Below are 18,854 nucleotides of genomic sequence, written 5' to 3'. Positions count from 1 at the left end.
AAGCTTGTAGCATCATACTCAAAAAGACTTGAGGCTGTGATTGGTACCAAAGGTGCTTCAACAAAGTATTGAGCAATGGCTATTAATACTTATATACAGTACATGCGATTTTTTTCCTTTTTTATTTTTAATAAATTTGCAAAGATTTCAAATAAACTTCTTTCACGTTGTCATTATGGGGAATTGTTTGTAGAATAATTAATTTAATACATTTTTGGAATAAGGCTGTAACATAACAAAATGTGGAAAAAGTGAAGCGTTGTGAATACTTTCCGGATGCATTGTAAATATAGTCACCTGAGCTGCTACAAACAGAGACCTGTACTGAAGTGATATGCAAGGCATTGGAATGGGGGACAAGAGTTGTTATAACTTGTGAAAACCTTCCAAATTAAAGTGTATCTAAACCCTAAAAGTTAACTTTTTTTGTTTGGTACCTTTTGTTCTGTTATATATACTCAAAATCTTGTGAGCTAGGCTCTTTGCATGAACTGACTGTCATCAGTTGCAATGCTTTTGGTTACCTCTGAGGGCTGCGGAACCATGTCTCTCTATGTTATGGACAATAGGAGCAGGGCAGGGTTCTGTAGTCTTGTCTAGTTTCTATTGTCCTAATGGTGGTAATGTGCTAGGCATTGGTGTCCTTCTGTGTGTGTTTTTGCAGTCTGAAGATGACCCGATCTAGATGAAATGTTATGGCTGTACAAGAGTGGTGTAGCTATTTTCTGTGTCACTAACATGAACTTGGTTTGGAGCATTGGTCTGTGCAGGGACCCTACTGATAAAAGTGATGAGGAACAGAATTTGGAAGGTAATGTTCTCCTGAGCTAGGGGTGAGGCCACAGGGAGATTTCAAAGGAATGTATTGATACAAAGCTTTGAATAGTAAATGTATATATGATTTTCTGTACATACAAGCAGCTTTTCATTAACTTTTTTTTTTTAATCATTCAGGAAATAAACAAATTCCGCCGATGCAGCTAACACTGTATACTGCAGTACATGGTAGGATGGTAAAAATGTCTGACAATCTGTTAAGATAACTAATACATTTAACTACTTGTTACCTTTTAACAGATTCTCATTTGTTTGTAAATGCAGCCAAGAATGAATAAATGATTAATAATGAGAATGACCTTTGCACATACACAAAATGCCCTTGTTAGTAAAAACCTCATAATCTTTGTAACAGTAAGCTAGGGTAATTATTAAAAGCAAGTTAAAATTACATACCCAAAATAAAATATTATAAAAAAGTAAAAGCATAGAGTGGTCAAGAGGTCAACGGTTTCCTTTCTACCAATAAATGTTTATTTATGTCAGTCGTCTTGAGCAGCTGACTATCCATAAGGCCTTGTATTATCTATCTGCTGAAACCAGATTTTCCTCATGATCCTTTTCTGTTATTGTGGATGCCTTTTGACTTTCTGGAATCCTAATTAATTAAAAAGACATCCTTTTAAAACTACAGAAACACATTATGACTATTATCATTACATTCACTCCTGGTAAGGAGTGTGGCTTTAACTGTGCTTGTTATGAATGCTTCATTTAAAGAATAAGTGCATTTTCATATACTGTACTTCATCTTCTTTAAAATGTTCAAGCAAATCAAGCAAGTGTTTAAATATAGCCTTTCGCCTACCTATAATGTGCAGCAGGGGTGCCCAACCTTTTGAAGAGCGTGGGCCACTTAAGCGACTTTTTTAATCGGTCACGGGTCACAATGAGTGGAGCGGGCGGATTACAGGTCAGTGTCCACTCTGCATATTCAGAGCGGACACGGACATGGACACAGCCCACTCTACTCTATGGGCCCTCTAATCCGATACGCCCAGATAGAAGGGGACGGAATCCCCTTCTGTTTTTTTTAGCGGATCGGATTGGAGGTAGGTGGGTGTAAACGAACACAAGTCCATTTACATCTGCGCTCCATAGAGGTGAATAGAGGGTCCGATTGGGTCAAACAGATCATGTTAAAAGGGGCCTAAGACTGCTTTTACACTGATGTATTGCGGTTTACCCACACCGTGGGTCCAGCCCATTGCACCTGTGGCTTCCCTGCGGGTTAGCTGCACTTTGCCACAGATTTCTATTTTATCCTGCAGGTGTGATGCACTTTCTGAAAGCGCACCAAACCCGCAGGTAATAACAGAAGTCTATAGCCCAGTGCAGGTACTCCGTGCACTTGTGGATCAGTTTGATAGCAGCCCAGTAACCACTGCAGAACAGATATGCCCATATATACACACTGTGATTTTAGGAATAAACTTACCTTTAATAACAGTCTTCTATTCAGGTATCGCCAGCTGTTGCTGTCCCAGGCAGAGTGCATTCGATATCACTCCGCCTGTGACAGGAGTTGGCGCTATACAGGAAGCATCAGCTTAGGTGGCTCTGCTCCGCAGCTGCTTGCTTTCTCTACTGCCGGTTTCATTTAAAACACTGATGCTCTGGAATGGCGGGTCAGCAACCTGCAATCTGAGCTTGCCAACTCACCATCCCAGAGCAGGAGGTCGCGGGCCAGATCAGAGGGCTCCGTGGGCCACTGGTTGGGCACCCCTGATGTACAGTAATGCACAAAAGGCTCACATGTGATGAGTACAGAAGCTAATACCTGGCCAGGTACTGGAAACAGACAGTAGAATGAGAACACAGCACTCACAGCTGAAAGTCCTATTCTATCTATAGTCCTTCTGTTATGCTATATACTGGTATAGGGAGGACCAGTAGTTGTGAGGGCCCTACTCTTATAGTTTTTCCAAATTGTGTTACAACTCTTTACCTTTTTTCTTTTCCCTCAGGGAATTCTTCCAGGATCATCAATGTTCTGCCAGTTCTGCCGGTTCTGCCGGTTCTGCCGGCAAATTTGAAAGTACGCCGGTGTATCAGTAGATACGCCGGCGTACTTGTACTGTGAATCTGGCCCTATGGACAGATTTAGGCTACATTCACACGAGCGTAAAAATGTTACTGATCTAATTACGCATGCCTTTTTCTAGCACAAGAGTTCCTGCGTAATGATCAGTAAATAGTTTCGTAAAACTGTCCTTTTTTTTTTTTTACCAATACCTGCATCTGGCATACGTGTATTTCTATGTCCTCGGATGCAGATTTTTGGATTTTGTGTTACTGATCTTAACGCAGTGCATGTTTACGCACCTGTGTGAATGTCTCCATTGAAAAAATTGGATCTGAACGCAGCTGCATAAATAAAAACCTCTTGTAAATGTGTTGATTTTCTTACGGCCATGTGATTTAGGCTACAGTACATTCACAATTTTGCTGATCTTATTTTACGTTTTTTTATTCTAGCACAAAAGTTCCTGCAAAATGATCAGTAAATATTTGCGTAAAATGATCCTGATTTTTTTCCCAATGACTGCATCTGGTTATACGTGTATACACTCCCTGGTCATCTCTCACATCGACTACAAAAACTCCCTCCTCATTGGCTTACCCCTACATAGGCTATCCCCCCTTCAAGTTATTGTAAAGTCTTGTTTTATTTCAATAAAAATAACAAACATGTTATGCTTACCTGCCCTGTGCAGTGGATTTGGGTTCCTCTTCTGTTCTCCTGGCCCCTCCTTCCTGTCAAGTACCCCCACAGCAAGCATCTTTCTATGGGGGAACCTGAGCCGAGTCACAGCTCCCTGTGTCCATTCAGACATGGAGCTGTGGCCCGGCACAGCCTCTCTCTCTCCTAAATGGCTAACTGACTTTGATTGACAGCAGCGAGAACCAATGGCTCTGCTGCTGTGTCTCAGCCAATCAGGGGAAGAGTCTCGGACGGTCGAGACACTCGTGGACATCGCTGGACAGAGAGGGGGCTTAGGTGAGCATTAGGGGGGCTGAGGAGGGCTGCTGCACACAGAAGGCTTTTTATCTTAATGCATATACTGCATTAAGATAAAAGAAAAATTCCAACTTTACAACTTCTTTCAGTCTGTCATGAATGCTGCTACCAGGCTCATCCACCTTACCAGATGCTCAGTGTCTGCTACTCCTTTCTGCCAATCCCTATACTGGCTTCTCCTCAACCAATGTATTAAAGCGGATGTGCCATGGGAAAAAAATATTAAAAGCCAGCAGCTAAAAATACTGCAGCTGCTGACTTTTAATATTAGGACACTTACCTGTCCTGGAGTCCAGCGCCGAGCGATCGCTCGTCTCTCTGCTGCTCCCCCCGCCATCCACGCTGAGGGAACCAGGAAGTGAAGCGCTGCGGCTTCACTGCCCGGTTCCCTACGGCGCATGCGCGAGTCGCGCCGCGCCCGCCGATTGGCTCCCGCTGTGTGCTGGGAGCCGAGTGTTCCCAGCACACAACGGGGGGGGGGGGGGGTGACGGGATGTGACGGAATGCCCGTCTTTTGCCCGTGAATGCCGGGCCGGAAGTGGGTGCAAATACCTGTATCTGCACCCCCCTCCCCCTGAAAGGTATCAAATGTGACACCGGAGGGGGGGAGGGTTCCGATCAGCGGGACTCCACTTTAGGGTGGAGAACCGCTTTAAATTCAAAATACTAACAACAACTTACAAAGCCATCCACAATACGACCTTCAGCTACATCACTATCCTAGTCTCAAAATACCAACCAAATGGCTCTCTTCATTCCTCCCAAGTCCTTCTGCTTTCTAGCTCCCTTGTCACCTTCCATGCCCACCTCCAGGACTTCTCCAGAGCTTCTCCCATCCTTTCTAATTCCCTACCCCAATCTGTCTGACTATCTCCTATTCTGTCCACTTTCAGACAAGCCCTGAAAACTCATCTCTTCAGAGAAGCCTATCCAGCCCCCACCTAACAACTGTATATTTAAATTCTCCATCAGCCTGTCCCCCACAGTTAGTACCTTTTGTTTCTCTTGACCCTCCCTCTTAGATTGTAAGCTCTAGCAAGCAGGGCTCTCTGATTCCTACTGTATTAAATGATATTGTAATTTTACTGTCTGCCCTTATGCTGTAAAGCGCTACTTAAACTGTCGGCGCTATATAAATCATGTATGACAATAATACAGTGCCTTGAAAAAGTATTCATACCCCTTGAAAGTTTGCACATTTTGTCACGTTACAACAAAAAACATAAATGTATTTTATTGGGATTTTAGACCAGAGACCAAAACAGAATGGCACATAATTGTGAAGTGGAAGGAAAATGATAAATGGTTTTCAACATTTTTTACAAATAAATATCTGAAAAGTGTGGTGTGCACCTTTTTCAAGTCTTTTTGGATATGTCTCTCCCAGCTTTGCACATCTAGAGAGTGACATTTTTGCCCATTCTTCTTTGAAAAATAGCTAAAGCTCTGTCATATTGGATGGAGAGCATCTGTGAACAGCAATTTTCAAGTCTTAGACAAGTGGGTGACTAAAGCGCTAGCCAACAGTGAAAATTAAAAGTGACCAGTGAAAAACAAAATGCTGCTCAAATCTAAAATGTGCTAACAACAAATAAAGGTCTGAATAAAGAATGATGAGCGCAAACTGAAAATCTAAAAGTGAATATAAAGACAGTCCATAGGGGACTGATAACAATCAATAAAGATATGCAGTGAATTCAAAATTAGTGAAATAACCCAAAACTGATTATAAATCCAAAAATAAAAGTCCAAATATATAAATCAAAGTTTGGATAAATCAATCTAGTGTGCCAGTGATAAACAAAACTTCTGCACTTCGGGCATCAATGTGGACAATCTTGATAACTCTTTGCTTAGCCTGGGCTCGCAGTGCGCTTACCTCCAGACACTAGGTCATGCGTGTCAACGAAATCCTCCCAAAACTGGAACAGAATCCAAACAGTGGGTAACACGTGTTGCACGGAATCTTCCCAGTGCTGAGATAGAATCGAGGGGCGTTCTCTGTATCCAATACCAGTATAGGTCCAGGCGCAGCGAAGTCGACTCCACAGAATTTTCAAGTCTTGCCACATATTCCCAATAGGATTTAGGACTTTGACTGGGCCATTCTAACACATGAATATGCTTTGATGTGAAAAACCATTCCATTGTAGCTCTGGCCGTATGTTTAGGGTTGTTGTCCTGCTGGAAGTTGAACCTTCACCCCAGTCTCAAGTCTTTTGCAGACTCTAATGCCGGGTACAGACGAGAGGATTGATCCGCGGATACGGTCCGCCGGACCATATCCGCGGATAAATCCTCTCGAGGATTTCCGCGGATTTGGATCCGATGGAGTGTACTCACCATCGGATCGAAATCCGCGCCGAAATCCCATCGCGATGACGTGTCGCGCCGTCGCCGCGATGATGACGTGGCGACGTGCGCGACGCTGTCATATAAGGATACCCACGCATGCGTCGAATCATTACGACGCATGCGAGGGAGGGAATCGGACGGATCGATCCGGTGAGTCTGTACAGACCACCGGATCGATCCGCTGAAGCCGATTCCAGCGGATAGATTTCTTAGCATGCTAAGAAATTTTTATCTGCTGGAAATCGGTCGGGCCGAAAAAAATCCGCGGAAAAAGATCCGCTGGGATGTACACACTAGCGGATCTATCCGCTGGAACTGATCCGCAGATCAATTCCAGCGGATAGATCCTCTCGTGTGTACGGGGCCTAACAGGTTTTCTTCTAAGATTGCCCTGTATTTGGCTCCATCCATCTTCCCATCAACTCTGACCAGCTTCCCTGCCCCTGCTGAAGAAAAGCATCCCCACAACATGATGCTGCCACCACCATGTTTCACGATGGGGATGGTGTGTTCAGGGGGATGTGCAGTGTTAGTTTTCTGCCACATTTTTATTTAGGCCAAAAAGTTAAATTTCATCCACATGGTTTCTTGCAAACTGCAAACAGGACTTCTTATGGCTTTCTTTCAACAGTGGCTTTCTTCTTGCCACTCTTCCATAAAGGCCAGATTTGTGGAGTGCACGACTAATAGTTGTCCTGTGGACAGATTCTCCCACCTGAGCTGTGGATCTCTGCAGCTCCTCCAGAGTTATCATGGGTCTTTGACTGCTTCTCTGATTATTACTCTCCTTGCCCTGCCTGTCAGTTTAGGTGGATGGCCATGTCTTGGTAGGTTTGCAGTTGTGCCATACTCTTTCCATTTTCATATGTTGGATTGAACAGTGCTCCATGAGATATTCAAAGCTTGGGATATTTTTTTATAATCAAATAATATAATATAATAACCCTGCTTTAAAATTTTCCACAACTTTATCCCTGACCTGTCTGGTGTGTTCCTTGTCCTTCATGATGCTGTTTGTTCACTAAGGTTCTCCAACAAACCTCTGAGGGCTTCACAGAACAGCTGTATTTATACTGAGATTAAATTACACACAGGTAGACTCTATTTACTAATTAGGTGACTTCTGAAGGCAATTGATTTGACTAGATTTTAGTTAGGGGTATCAGAAAAAAGGGGGCTAAATACAAATGCTTTTCACATATTTATTTGTAAAAAAAAATGATAACCATTTATCATTTTTCTTCCACTTCACAATTATATGTCACTTTGTGTTGGTCTATCACATACAATACATTTAACTTTTTGGTTTTAACATGAGAAAATGTGGAAAATTTCAAGGAGTATAAATATTTTTCAAGCCACTGTACTATGTCCTCAGATGCAGATTTTTGGATTTTGCACTATAGATCTGAATGAAGAGCATGTTTACGCACATGTGTGAATGTCTTCATTGAAAACAATGCAGCCGTGTTTAGATCTGTACATAAAAAAACACGTCTTGTATTTGACAGAAAGATCCTGAGTAAAATGTTTTGTAAAAGACCTTGTGCAAATGCGCATAAGCTTGCGTATGTGTATACGTGCATACAATTCTTCTTCATCCTCTTCTAGTTGCCAGTGTTGCAATATACTCATGTATGGCTCTGTACTCATCGCTATATTAGAGATCTTTACGCAGCTGTGTGCATTGTACCAAAAACAACAATGCACCTGTGTTTAGATCAGTAAAAAATTATTTTTTACTCCCTTGTGCAAGAGGTCTAAAATCAAAAATTATCCTGCTAGATGACTATGCTTACAGCCCTGCAGGGATGCAAAGGACACATAAAAGTCCTTCATACAACTGGCCACTCGGCTCTTCTCACTCTTATCCATGGGCAGCACCTAAAATAGTTCTTATACCTTCCTCTTCTTATCTTGTGTTGTGTTCAGGGCTAGGGCAAGGTAGGGGGGCAGAAGAGCCACATGCCCTGGGTGCAGTGCTGATATGTCGAGTGGGTAGAGGGTTCACTGGGAGTTTTTACCACTGTGATTTCCAGTACCTCAGTGATAGAAGGTACTACAGCATCATTCCTGTCAGAAGGACCTGAGGTCTCAAAAGCTCCTGGAGGGAATATTCTGCTCTCTCATCCCTACTTTAGCAGCCTACTGTGGGCAGGAGAAAGAGGATGCCCCCTAAAAACATACCTTCATCTTAGCAGGGCACCACTGGAGAGTGAGGGCAGATTGTCCATCTTCCTGTCTCTCCCTGTCATGTGACATATTCCCATTCGGCACCATGCTTGGAAGGAGAGCTGAACCGAGTAAGTACACCCCCCTATGGTTCGTACACATTGGACACCAGCCTGCAGGCTAGAATTGATCAAATACGCCTTTAAAATGTTTGTAAAGTCACATTGTGACTTTACAGGTATCCCTTCTGGATTATGCAGGTATTAACTATAGTTTGTGTGTGTTTTTCTTTTTTAATGAAACTACTAAATACCTTTTCTCACACCACAGCTGTGCGGTCACGTGATCACACCTCCGCTCATAAACCAGATACGAGAAGCAACATATCAGTTACTATATTTAAATAACTGTGCACTTATATACCTGAATGAGTTAATTCCATATAGTCCTGGACGCTCCTTTTGAGATGATGGCGTCTTGGAGGTGTTGTTTAATGAAGAAGAGGGGGCTGGAGTGGATCGTCGTGGAGTGCTTGGTTCTGGCTTCTGAGCGTTCCTGGGCAGGCCTTCAGAATTGCGTCCGCGGGAAGGGCTGGAGGTGCGGGGAGGAGCAACATTGGACATTCGTTGGGGGGAAAATGTTGTGGGACGTGATGTCTGCACACGATGGGCTATGAAGTAAATGAGAACTGATGAAGACTAATGAATTGATGACCCTCAAGAAACATTTAATGCAGCATACATACCACATCTAGTCTATAAACACACTACACAGTGATGTGGCCATCCAGACAATAGGCTATTAAGCAATGTGCACATGTTAACAGACATCAGGCACATAATAACATTTTAAAGTTATACCCCAGGCACATATTTTAATACAATTATATTAATACAATTACATATTCATTAACAGATAATTATTGTATTTTTAAAGTAATACTAAAGCCTCTTTTTTTTTTTTTTTTAAACCTAAAATGAAAAAAAAACAGGTTTACACTTACCTGCTCTGTGCAAGGATATTGCACAGAGCAGCCCCTTACCTCCTCTTCTGGGGTCCCCCACTGGCGCTGGCCACTCCTTTCCTGAGTGTGCCTTTATAGCAAACTGTGTGCTATGGTGGCACACGTGCAGGTGCTTTCCTGAGTCGGGTTGTGTGTGTCCATAGACACACAGCATGGCTTGGCCCTGCTGCCTCCTTACTGGATCTGACTGAGAGCAGCAATGACAATGCCTCCCACTGGTATTGGTCTGTCCTCTGATAGCAACTAGAAAAACCAGCGCTGCTGCAGATGGATCAAGAGAGGACCCAGGCAAGTACACTCAGACGGAAAGAGGGAAGGTTAATACTCTGCTACATGCTCTGCTACAGGCACATAATCTGACAAGGAACATGTTACTAGACGGACTGAACAAAGTGAAAAGAGTGCTGCTGCGCCTTTGCAGTCTGTAAGCTGGGGTGTGTTCTTAACCACACTGTATTGTAGCGGTGGAAGTCCAGGACCCGGTTGTACTGTCTAATAGAGGTGCCTGGATCACTGGCTGCACAAAATTACCAGTCCTTTGGCAGGTTACACACTTTCTATTTATGTATTTCAACTCTGTTTTTAGCTGCTAGCTTGGAGTTCAAGCAGGTAGATAAAAACACATGGCCTATGCTACTAGGTATATTCATAATATATCTATCATTTAAACTACAGTGAAACACCACAAAGGCAGCATAAATTTAAATTGAATAGGGATCATTTTGCAACCATGAAACTTGGTTATATACATCGTACAGACTTTAAGTTTCTTGGTTGCCATTCAGTTTCTATATTTCTGAGCTTACAAGCATAACTTACTTCCATTTTTTTAAATTAATCATTTTTTTTAATGATCTATAATATCTGGAAACCTGCTAAATGATTTATATATATATACTAGCAAAAGTGTGCCCCTTCAAGAATGGGAAAGGTTTGGGATATAACAAAGGTATGATAGATGGCAGTATGCAATGTAGAGGACTGCAAGGAGTGTGATAACAGATAGTATGTGCAGTAAAGGAGGGCAGGGGGAGTGTGGCAGGGTGCAGTATTTGCAGGAGAGGAGAGCATTGTGTATGACAGAGGGCAGGATGTGCAGGAGAGGTGTGCAGAGGGTATAATAGAGGGCAGGATGTGCAGAAGAGGAGTGCAGAGGGTATGTCAGAGGGCAGGAAGTGAAGGAGAGGACAGCACTGGCTATGACAGAGGGCAGGATGTGCAGGAGAGAACATTGGGTATGACAAAGGCAGGATGTGCAGGAGAGGAAAGCATTTAGTATGTCAGTGGGCAGGATGTGCAGGAGAGGTGTGCAGAGGGTATAATAGAGGGCAGAGGGTATGACAGAGGGCAGGATGTGCAGGAGAGGAGTGCAGAGGGTATGACAGAGGGCAAGAAGTGCAGGAGAGGACAGCACTGGCTATGACAGAGGGCAGGATGTGCATGAGAGAACACTGGGTATGACAAAAGCAGGATGTGCAGGAGAGGAAAGCATTCAGTATGTCAGAGGGCAGGATGTGCAGGAGGGGGGAGCATTGAGTATGACAGAGGGCAGGATGTGCAGGAGAGGTGTGCAGAGGGTATAATAGAGGGCAGAGGGTATGACAGAGGGCAGGATGTGCAGGAGAGGAGTGCAGAGGGTATGACAGAGGGCAAGAAGTGCAGGAGAGGACAGCACTGGCTATGACAGAGGGCAGGATGTGCATGAGAGCAGGATGTGCAGGAGAGGAAAGCATTGAGTATGTCAGAGGGCAGGATGTGCAGGAGGGGGGAGCATTGAGTATGACAGAGGGCAGGATGTGCAGGAGAGGTGTGCAGAGGGTATAATAGAGGGCAGGATGCGCAGAAGAGGAGTGCAGAGGGTATGACAGAGGGCAGGATGTGCAGGAGAGGAGTGCAGAGGGTATGACAGAGGGCAGGAAGCGCAGGAGAGGACAGCACTGGCTATGACAGAGAGCAGGATGTGCAGGAGAGAACACTGGGTATGACAAAGGCAGGATGTGAAGGAGAGGAAAACATTCAGAGGGCAGGATGTGCAGGAGGGGGGAGCATTGAGTATGACAGAGGGCAGGATGTGCAGGAGCGAACAGCACTGGGTATGACAGAGGGCAGGATGTGCAGAAGAGGAGAGCACTGAGTATGGCAGGATGTGCAGGAGAGGAGATCATTGAGTATGACACATGGCAGGATGTGCAGGAGCGAACAGCACTGGGTATAATAGAGGGCAGGATTTTCAGGAGAGTAGAACACTGGGTATGACAGAAGGCAGGATGTGCAGGAGAGAAAAGCATTGAGTATGGAAGAGGGCAGGGTGTGCAGGAGAGGGGAGCATTTAGTATGGCAGATGGCATTATGTGCAGGAGAGAACAGCACTGGGTATGACAGAGGACAGGATGTGCAGGAGAGAAGAACACTGGGTATGACAGAGGGCAGGATGTGCAGGATAGAACATTGGGTATGACAGAGGGCAGGATGTGCAAGAGAGAACATTGGGTATGACATAGGGCAGAATGTGCAGGAGAGGAGTGCAGAGGGTATGTCAGAGAGCAGGATGTGCAGGGGAGGAGAACTTTGGGTATTAAAGAGGGCAGGATGTGTAGCAGAGGAGAATAATGGGTATAACAGGGGGCAGTAGATAGAGAAAATTCCTGGACTGCCGCACTCCTTGAAACAATGTCTTTATTCAGCAAAAAAAATTCAAAAACACAAAACAACCAAAAACAGTGCAGTCAAAAAGGAGAGGTGGACAAAAGGAAAAGGGTGGCTGACATGTTTCACATCTTTCGATGCTTAGTCGTAGCTTAACATACAGGGGGCAGGATGTGCAGGAGAGGAGAATACTGGGTATGACAGAGGGCAGGATGTGCAGGAGAGGAGAGCATTGAGTATGACAGAGGGCATGATGTGCAGGAGGGAACAGTACTGGGTATGACAGAAGGCAGGATGTGCAGGAGAGGAAAGTATTGAGCATGACAGAGGGCAGGATATGCAGGCAAGAACAGCACTGGGTATGACAGAGGGCAGGATGTGCAGGAAAGGAGAACACTGGATATGATAGAGGTCAGTATGTGCAGGAGAGAATATTGGGTATGACAGAGGGCAGGATGTGCAGGAGAGGGAATCAGGGGGCATGGCAAAGGGCAGGATGTGCAGGAGAGGGGTTCAGAGGGCATGGCAAAGGGCATGATGTGCAGGAGAGGAGAACATTGGATATGACAGGGGGCATGATGTGCAGGAGAGGAGTGTGGAGAGTATAACAGCAAGTAGTATTTGCCAGAAGAGAAGTGTATTGGGTATGAAAGTAGGCAGTATGCACAGGAGAGAATTGCAGAGGATATGCAAGGCAGTAATATATACAGGAGGAGAGTACACTATGTATAAAAACAAACAGTATGTGCCAGAGCTAGGAGCATATTACCAGGGTGAAATACACTATATTTCCCAAAGTATTGGGACGTCTGCCTTTACATAACAACTTAAATTCTTCTGGGGAGGCTGTCCACAATGGTAGAACAAATATATGGACAGTCGCACTCCAAAAAACTGTCCACAATGTTTAGGAGTGTGTCTATGGGAATGTTTGACCATTCTTCCAAAAACGCATTTGTGAGGTAAGGAACTGATGTGGACAATGAGGGCCTGGCTTGCAGTCTTCGCTCTAATTAATTCCAAAGGTGTTCTATCGGGTTGAGGTGCCGGCCAGTCAAGTTCCTCAATCTCGCTCATCCATGTCTTTATGGATCTTGCTTTGTGCACTGGTCCAAATCATTTGGTGGAGGGGGGATTATGGTGTGGGGTTGTTTATCAGGGGTTGGGCTTGACCCCTTAGTTCCAGTGAACGTAACTCTTAGGCTACTTTCTCACCTAAGTGTTGGGGACGTCGGCGGTAAAGCTTATTTTAGCGGTGCTTTGCCATCTTTTTTGCAGCGCTTTTCAGTCGCTATCTGGGCGCTTTTAACCCCCGCTAGCGGCAGAAAAAGGGTTAAAACCACTCGCAAAGTGCCGCTGTGCTTTGTCAGCTGCACTGACCATTGATTTCCATGGGCAGGGGTGCTTTAGGCCCTGTACACACGAGGGGATCTCCGCTGGAAAAGGTCCGCCGATGGCTTGTACTCACCATCGGATCAAAATCCGCGCGGAATTCATCCGCGGTGACTTGTCGCGCCGTCGCCGCGGTGACGCTGGAAGGTAAGTACTTCCACGCATGCGTCGAATCATTACGACGCATGCGAGGGAGGGGAGCGGACGGATTGATCCGGTGAGTCTGTACAGACCACCGGATCAATCCGCTGGTCCCGATAGATTTCTTAGCATGCTAAGAAATTTCTATCCGCTTGAAATGGTCCGGCCCGAGGAATCTCCGCAGATAAATATCCGCTAGGCCGTACAGACGACCAGATTTGTCCGCTGGAACTGATCCGCGGATCAATTCCAGCGGATAGATCCGGTCGTGTGTACGAGGCCTTAGGAGCGGTGTATGTGGCTAGCAGGACTTTTTTTAATGTCCTGCCAGCTCACCGCTCCAATGTGAAAGCCCTCGGGCTTTCACATTGGAGTAAAAGGAGAGGCACTTTGCAGGCGCTACTTTTAGCGTTATAGCGCCTGCAAATCGCCTCACTATGAAAACAGCCTTAAGGCGTCAGCATACCACAACATTTTGGACAATTTCATGCTCCCAACTTTGTGGGAACAGTTTGGAGTTGGCCCTTTCCTGTTCCAACATGACTGCGTACCAGTGCACAAAGTAAGATCCATAAAGACATGGATGAGCAAGTTCGGGGTGGAGGAACTTGACTGGTCTGCACAGAGTCCTGACCTCAACCCAATAGAACACATTTGGGATGAATTAGAGCAGAGACTGCAAGCCAGGCCTTCTCGTCCACATCAGTGTCTGACCTCACAAATGTGCTTGTGGAAGAATGGTCAAACATTCCCATAGACACACTCCTAAACCTTGTGGACAGCCTTCCCAGAAGAGTTGAAGCTGTTATAGCTGAAAAGGGTGGGTCAACTCAATACTGAACCCTACGGACTAAGACTGGGATGTCATTAAAGTTCATGTGCGTGTAAAGGCAGGTGTCCCAATACTTTTGGTAATATAGTGTATGTGCATTAGAGAAATCAAAAGGTATGACAGTGGGCAGTATGTGCAAGAGTGGAGCATGAGGGGTATGACAATGAGCAGTGTGTGCAGTAGAAGAGTCCAGAGGTAATACCGGGGCATTATGGGCAGGAGAAAATTGTGGAAAATTTTGCAACAGGCAATTTCTGCAGGAGAAAAGTTTGGAGGGTATGACATCAGGAATAATAATCATTGCCATACAATTGAATGACGGAGTAAAGAAATGCGACTAATAATGCGTTTGGCACTGAGTAATCACAGAGCAGTAGCATGGTGCCAAGCTCTTCACACAGAGGGCTTTACAGAGCAGAAATAGAGGTTAAAATCAGCGTCCAGGAAATGGTCTGGAGAAAATTGAAGCAGGCTATTCTAGGACAGTGTAGGTGGTGGGTTGGATACTACAACTGAAACAAGACAATAGTGCCAGTTGAAATAGGGAAAAAATAGTGAAAAAGGAAGACACCAGAATTTAATCAGGTTTTTAGCAGGGACCGCAGAAGTGGTGATAAGGATGTGGGAAATGAGGCAGGGCTTTGTTTCTGGTGATTGTTTAAAGAGGAAATGGGGCAGTGGAGCTGAGATTACCACTGGGACAAAATCAGTGCAAGTAAGATATTTGGTGTGGTGCACTGAAAGAAGTTTTATCTCACATGTGCTGGAGACTGAGTGCTGAGGGGATAACACACATGACCTGAGAATAGAGGGGTTATTACCCATGTGCTGGGTACTGGCTGCTAAGGGGTAAATGCACATGTACTGGGTATTGGCAGCTAAGGGGTAAATGCCCATGTGCTGGGTATTGGCAGCTAAGGGGTAAATGCACATGTGCTGGGTATTGGCAGCTAAAGGGTAAATGCACATGTGCTGGGTATTGGCAGCTAAGGGGTAAATGCACATGTGCTGGGTATTGGCAGCTAAGGGGTAAATGCACATGTGCTGGGTATTGGCAGCTAAGGGGTAAATGCACATGTGCTGGGTATTAGCAGCAAAGGGGTAAATGCACATGTGCTGGGTATTGGCAGCTAAGGGGTAAATGCACATGTGCTGGGTATTGGCAGCTAAGGGGTAAATGCACATGTGCTGGGTATTGGCAGCTAAGGGGTAAATGCACATGTGCTGGGTATTGGCAGCTAAGGGGTAAATGCACATGTGCTGGGTATTAGCAGCAAAGGGGTAAATGCACATGTGCTGGGTATTGGCAGCTAAGGGGTAAATGCACATGTGCTGGGTATTGGCAGCTAAGGGGTAAATGCACATGTGCTGGGTATTGGCAGCTAAGGGGTAAATGCACATGTGCTGGGTATTGGCAGCTAAGGGGTAAATGCACATGTGCTGGGTATTGGCAGCTAAGGGGTAAATGCACATGTGCTTGGTATTGGCAGCTAAGGGGTAAATGCATATAAGCAGAATAGGTGCTGAGAGGTTAAAGCACATCCACTGGGTACTGGGTGCAGAAGGTTTAACCTACATGAGGCTCTGAGCGGTTAACATACATGTATAGGGGGCTATAGCACATGTGCTAAGGACTGGACGATAATGAGTTATCACATAAGCGAAGAGTAACAGGAGCTGAGTGGTTAAAACACCTGACCTGGGCCTAGGGGATTATTTCTTATACACCGATCAGCCATAACTTTATGACCACTGACAGGTATAACATTGATTATCTTAATATTAGACAGCAAGTGAACATGTTGTCTCTGAAGTTGATGTGTTGAAAGTAAAAAAAATGGACAAGCATAAGGATTTGTGCGACTTTGACAAGGACACAATTGTAATGGCTAGACGAATGGGTCAGAGCAACGCCACAACTGCAGATCTTGTGGCATGTTCCCTGCCTGCAGTGGTCAGGACCTTCCAAAAGTGGTCCAAGAGAGGAAAACAGACAAGCTGGCGGCAGAGCCATGGGCAGCCAAGGTTCAATAATGCACATAGCTGGCCTGTGTAGTCTGGTCCAATAGTCAAGCTACTGTCGTTGCAATGGATGAATAAGTTCACGCTGGTTCCGACAGAAAGGTGTCAGAACACACAGTGCATCACAGGTGTGTAGTGGGGCTGTCTAGCTGCAGACCAGTCAAGGTGCCCATGCTGACCTGTGTCCACAGTCAAAATCCTACAATGGGCACATGAGCAACAGAACTGGACCACAGAGCAATGGAAGAAGGTGGCCTGGTCTTATGAACTCAAGAATGGTTTGAGGAACACAAGTCTGAGGTTTTGACTTGGCCTCTAAATTCTCCAGATCTCAATCCAATCAAACATTTGTGAGGTGTGCAGGAGAAACAAGTCCAATCCATGGAGGACCCACCTCGCAACTTACAGGACTTAAAGGATCTTGTACTGACAGCTTGGTGCCAGATACCACAACATACCTTCAGAGGTCTAGTGAAGTCCATGCCTTGACGGGTATGGAGGGTGGTCATAATGTAATAACTGATCAGGGATAGGTTACTAAGGCGTTAAGGCAAATGCACACACTGTATATTTAACAAGAGAGATTAATGTACATGCTCTTGAAGCATATCACAGGCACTTTAGATAAGTCACTGAGGGGTTAATGCTTAGAAGCCAGGGGAGCAGTGGCAGCTGCTCATTAGGGGCGCAGGGGGCATTGCCCCCCTAATCCATGTGCCCAGCCCCTAATCTACATACAGGGTGCCGGACACAAGGATTCCAATGGGGCTTTTTATTTTCAGAAGCACGTGGTTAACCACTTCAGCCCCGAAAGGATTTGCCCCCTTAATGACCAGGCCATTTTTTTGCGATACTGCACTGCGACGCTTTAACTGACAATTGCGTGGTCGTGGGACGCCTTACCCAAACAAAATTGACGTCCTTTTTTTCCCCACAAATAGAGCTTTCTTTTGGTGGTATTTGATTACCCCTGCAGTTTTTATTTTTTGCTCTATAAGCAAACAAAGAGCAACAATTTTGAAAACAACATTTTTTAATTTTTTTACTTTTTGCTACAATACATATCCAAAAAAATATATATAAAAATACGAATTTATTCATCAGTTTAGGCTGATAAATATTCTTCTACATATTTTTTGGGGGAAAAAAATCGCAATAGGCGTATATTGATTGGTTTGCGCACGTCTACAAACTAAGGGATGTCTTTAGGGACTTTATTATTATTATTTTTTTATCGTTTTTACTAGTAATGGCGGCGATCTGCGATTTTTAGCAGGACTGCGGCATTGAGGCGGACAAATCTGACTCCAAATGGGGACCAGTGACATTATTACATTGATCAGTGCTATACAAATGCACTGATCAATGTAAAAATGACACTGGCAGGGAAGGGGTTAACACTAGGGGCGATCAAGGGGTTAACTCTGTTCCCTAGGTGTGTTCTAACTGTGGGGGGGATAGGCTGGCTGGGACATGATCATTGTTTCTGATAACTGGGATCAGTAGATCTCTGTCATGTCTCCTGTCAGAATGGGGATGCATCTTGTTTACAAAGGCAGATCCCCATTCTGCCTCTGTGCTAGATGATCACAGGTCGCCAGCGGACATCGAGTCCGTCCGACCCGCGGGCATGCTCCTGCAGCGTGCAGCGGGTGTGCACCCGCTATCACGCCTGCATGAGCCGCCGTACAGCTACAGTGATGCAGAGCACTGTGCCATGAAAATGAACATTCGCTAATGTCTTCCTGTTTCTTCTCCTGGCCAATCAGAAAGCGAGTCCTAAGACCCCAATGGCCGGGAGTCCGAAGACCCAATTGCCCAGGAGGAGAATATCCTTCTGATTTTCTGTTGAAACTGCTAGCTTGTATGCCATTTAAACTGTGTATTTATGCTGATTGTATTTGAAAGAATTTTTCCTATAAATAAAATTCTCTGTTAAAAAAAAAAACTGTGTATTCTTATTATACAGTGGGTTCCACACCCACCCACACCCTTTCCTCCACATGTCACTCTACCAGCCTCTCCTTATGTCAGCCGTTCTCACAACCCAGGGTACTAAATGGCAGGTACTAAAAACTTCAGAGAAACTCACCCATGTCATTCATAAACGGTTTAAACCCCCAATTTATTACCCCCCACCCTAACAAGCTGAGAGCAAATATGGCCAATTTATGCACAGCATAGGACAATATCCATTGTACCTTAAAACTTTCTAGGGGGACCACTAGCTCTTTCTCAAGCCTGTTTATAAGTGTTGTCACTTTAACCTGATTCTATGCCTTTTCAACCTGTACACCAGGGGTGCCCAACCAGTGGCCCGGGGGCCAAATGTGGCCCGCAGAGCCTTCTGATGTGGCCCGCGACCTCCTGCTCTGGGATGGCTGGTTGGCAAGCCCAGATTGCAGGTTGCC

The 18,854-nt window shown here is 45.0% G+C and overlaps 1 protein-coding gene across 2 annotated transcripts in view; it reads right to left on the bottom strand.

Annotated features, from left to right (window-relative positions):
* Positions 1–18,854, bottom strand: part of GAS2L1 (growth arrest specific 2 like 1) — a 61,745-nt gene that overhangs the window by 3,956 nt on the left and 38,935 nt on the right. For both annotated transcript variants that reach the window (XM_040351948.1, XM_040351947.1), the window contains exon 5: positions 8,810–9,056. In XM_040351948.1, the coding sequence (XP_040207882.1) occupies positions 8,810–9,056 (247 nt within the window). The remainder of the gene's footprint in view (positions 1–8,809; positions 9,057–18,854) is intronic.

This window comes from Rana temporaria, chromosome 1 (genome assembly GCF_905171775.1).
Source record: "Rana temporaria chromosome 1, aRanTem1.1, whole genome shotgun sequence".
Lineage (NCBI taxonomy): Eukaryota > Metazoa > Chordata > Amphibia > Anura > Ranidae > Rana > Rana temporaria.
Note: the sequence above shows the minus strand (reverse complement) of the source record. Positions and strands in the feature narration are given on the sequence as shown.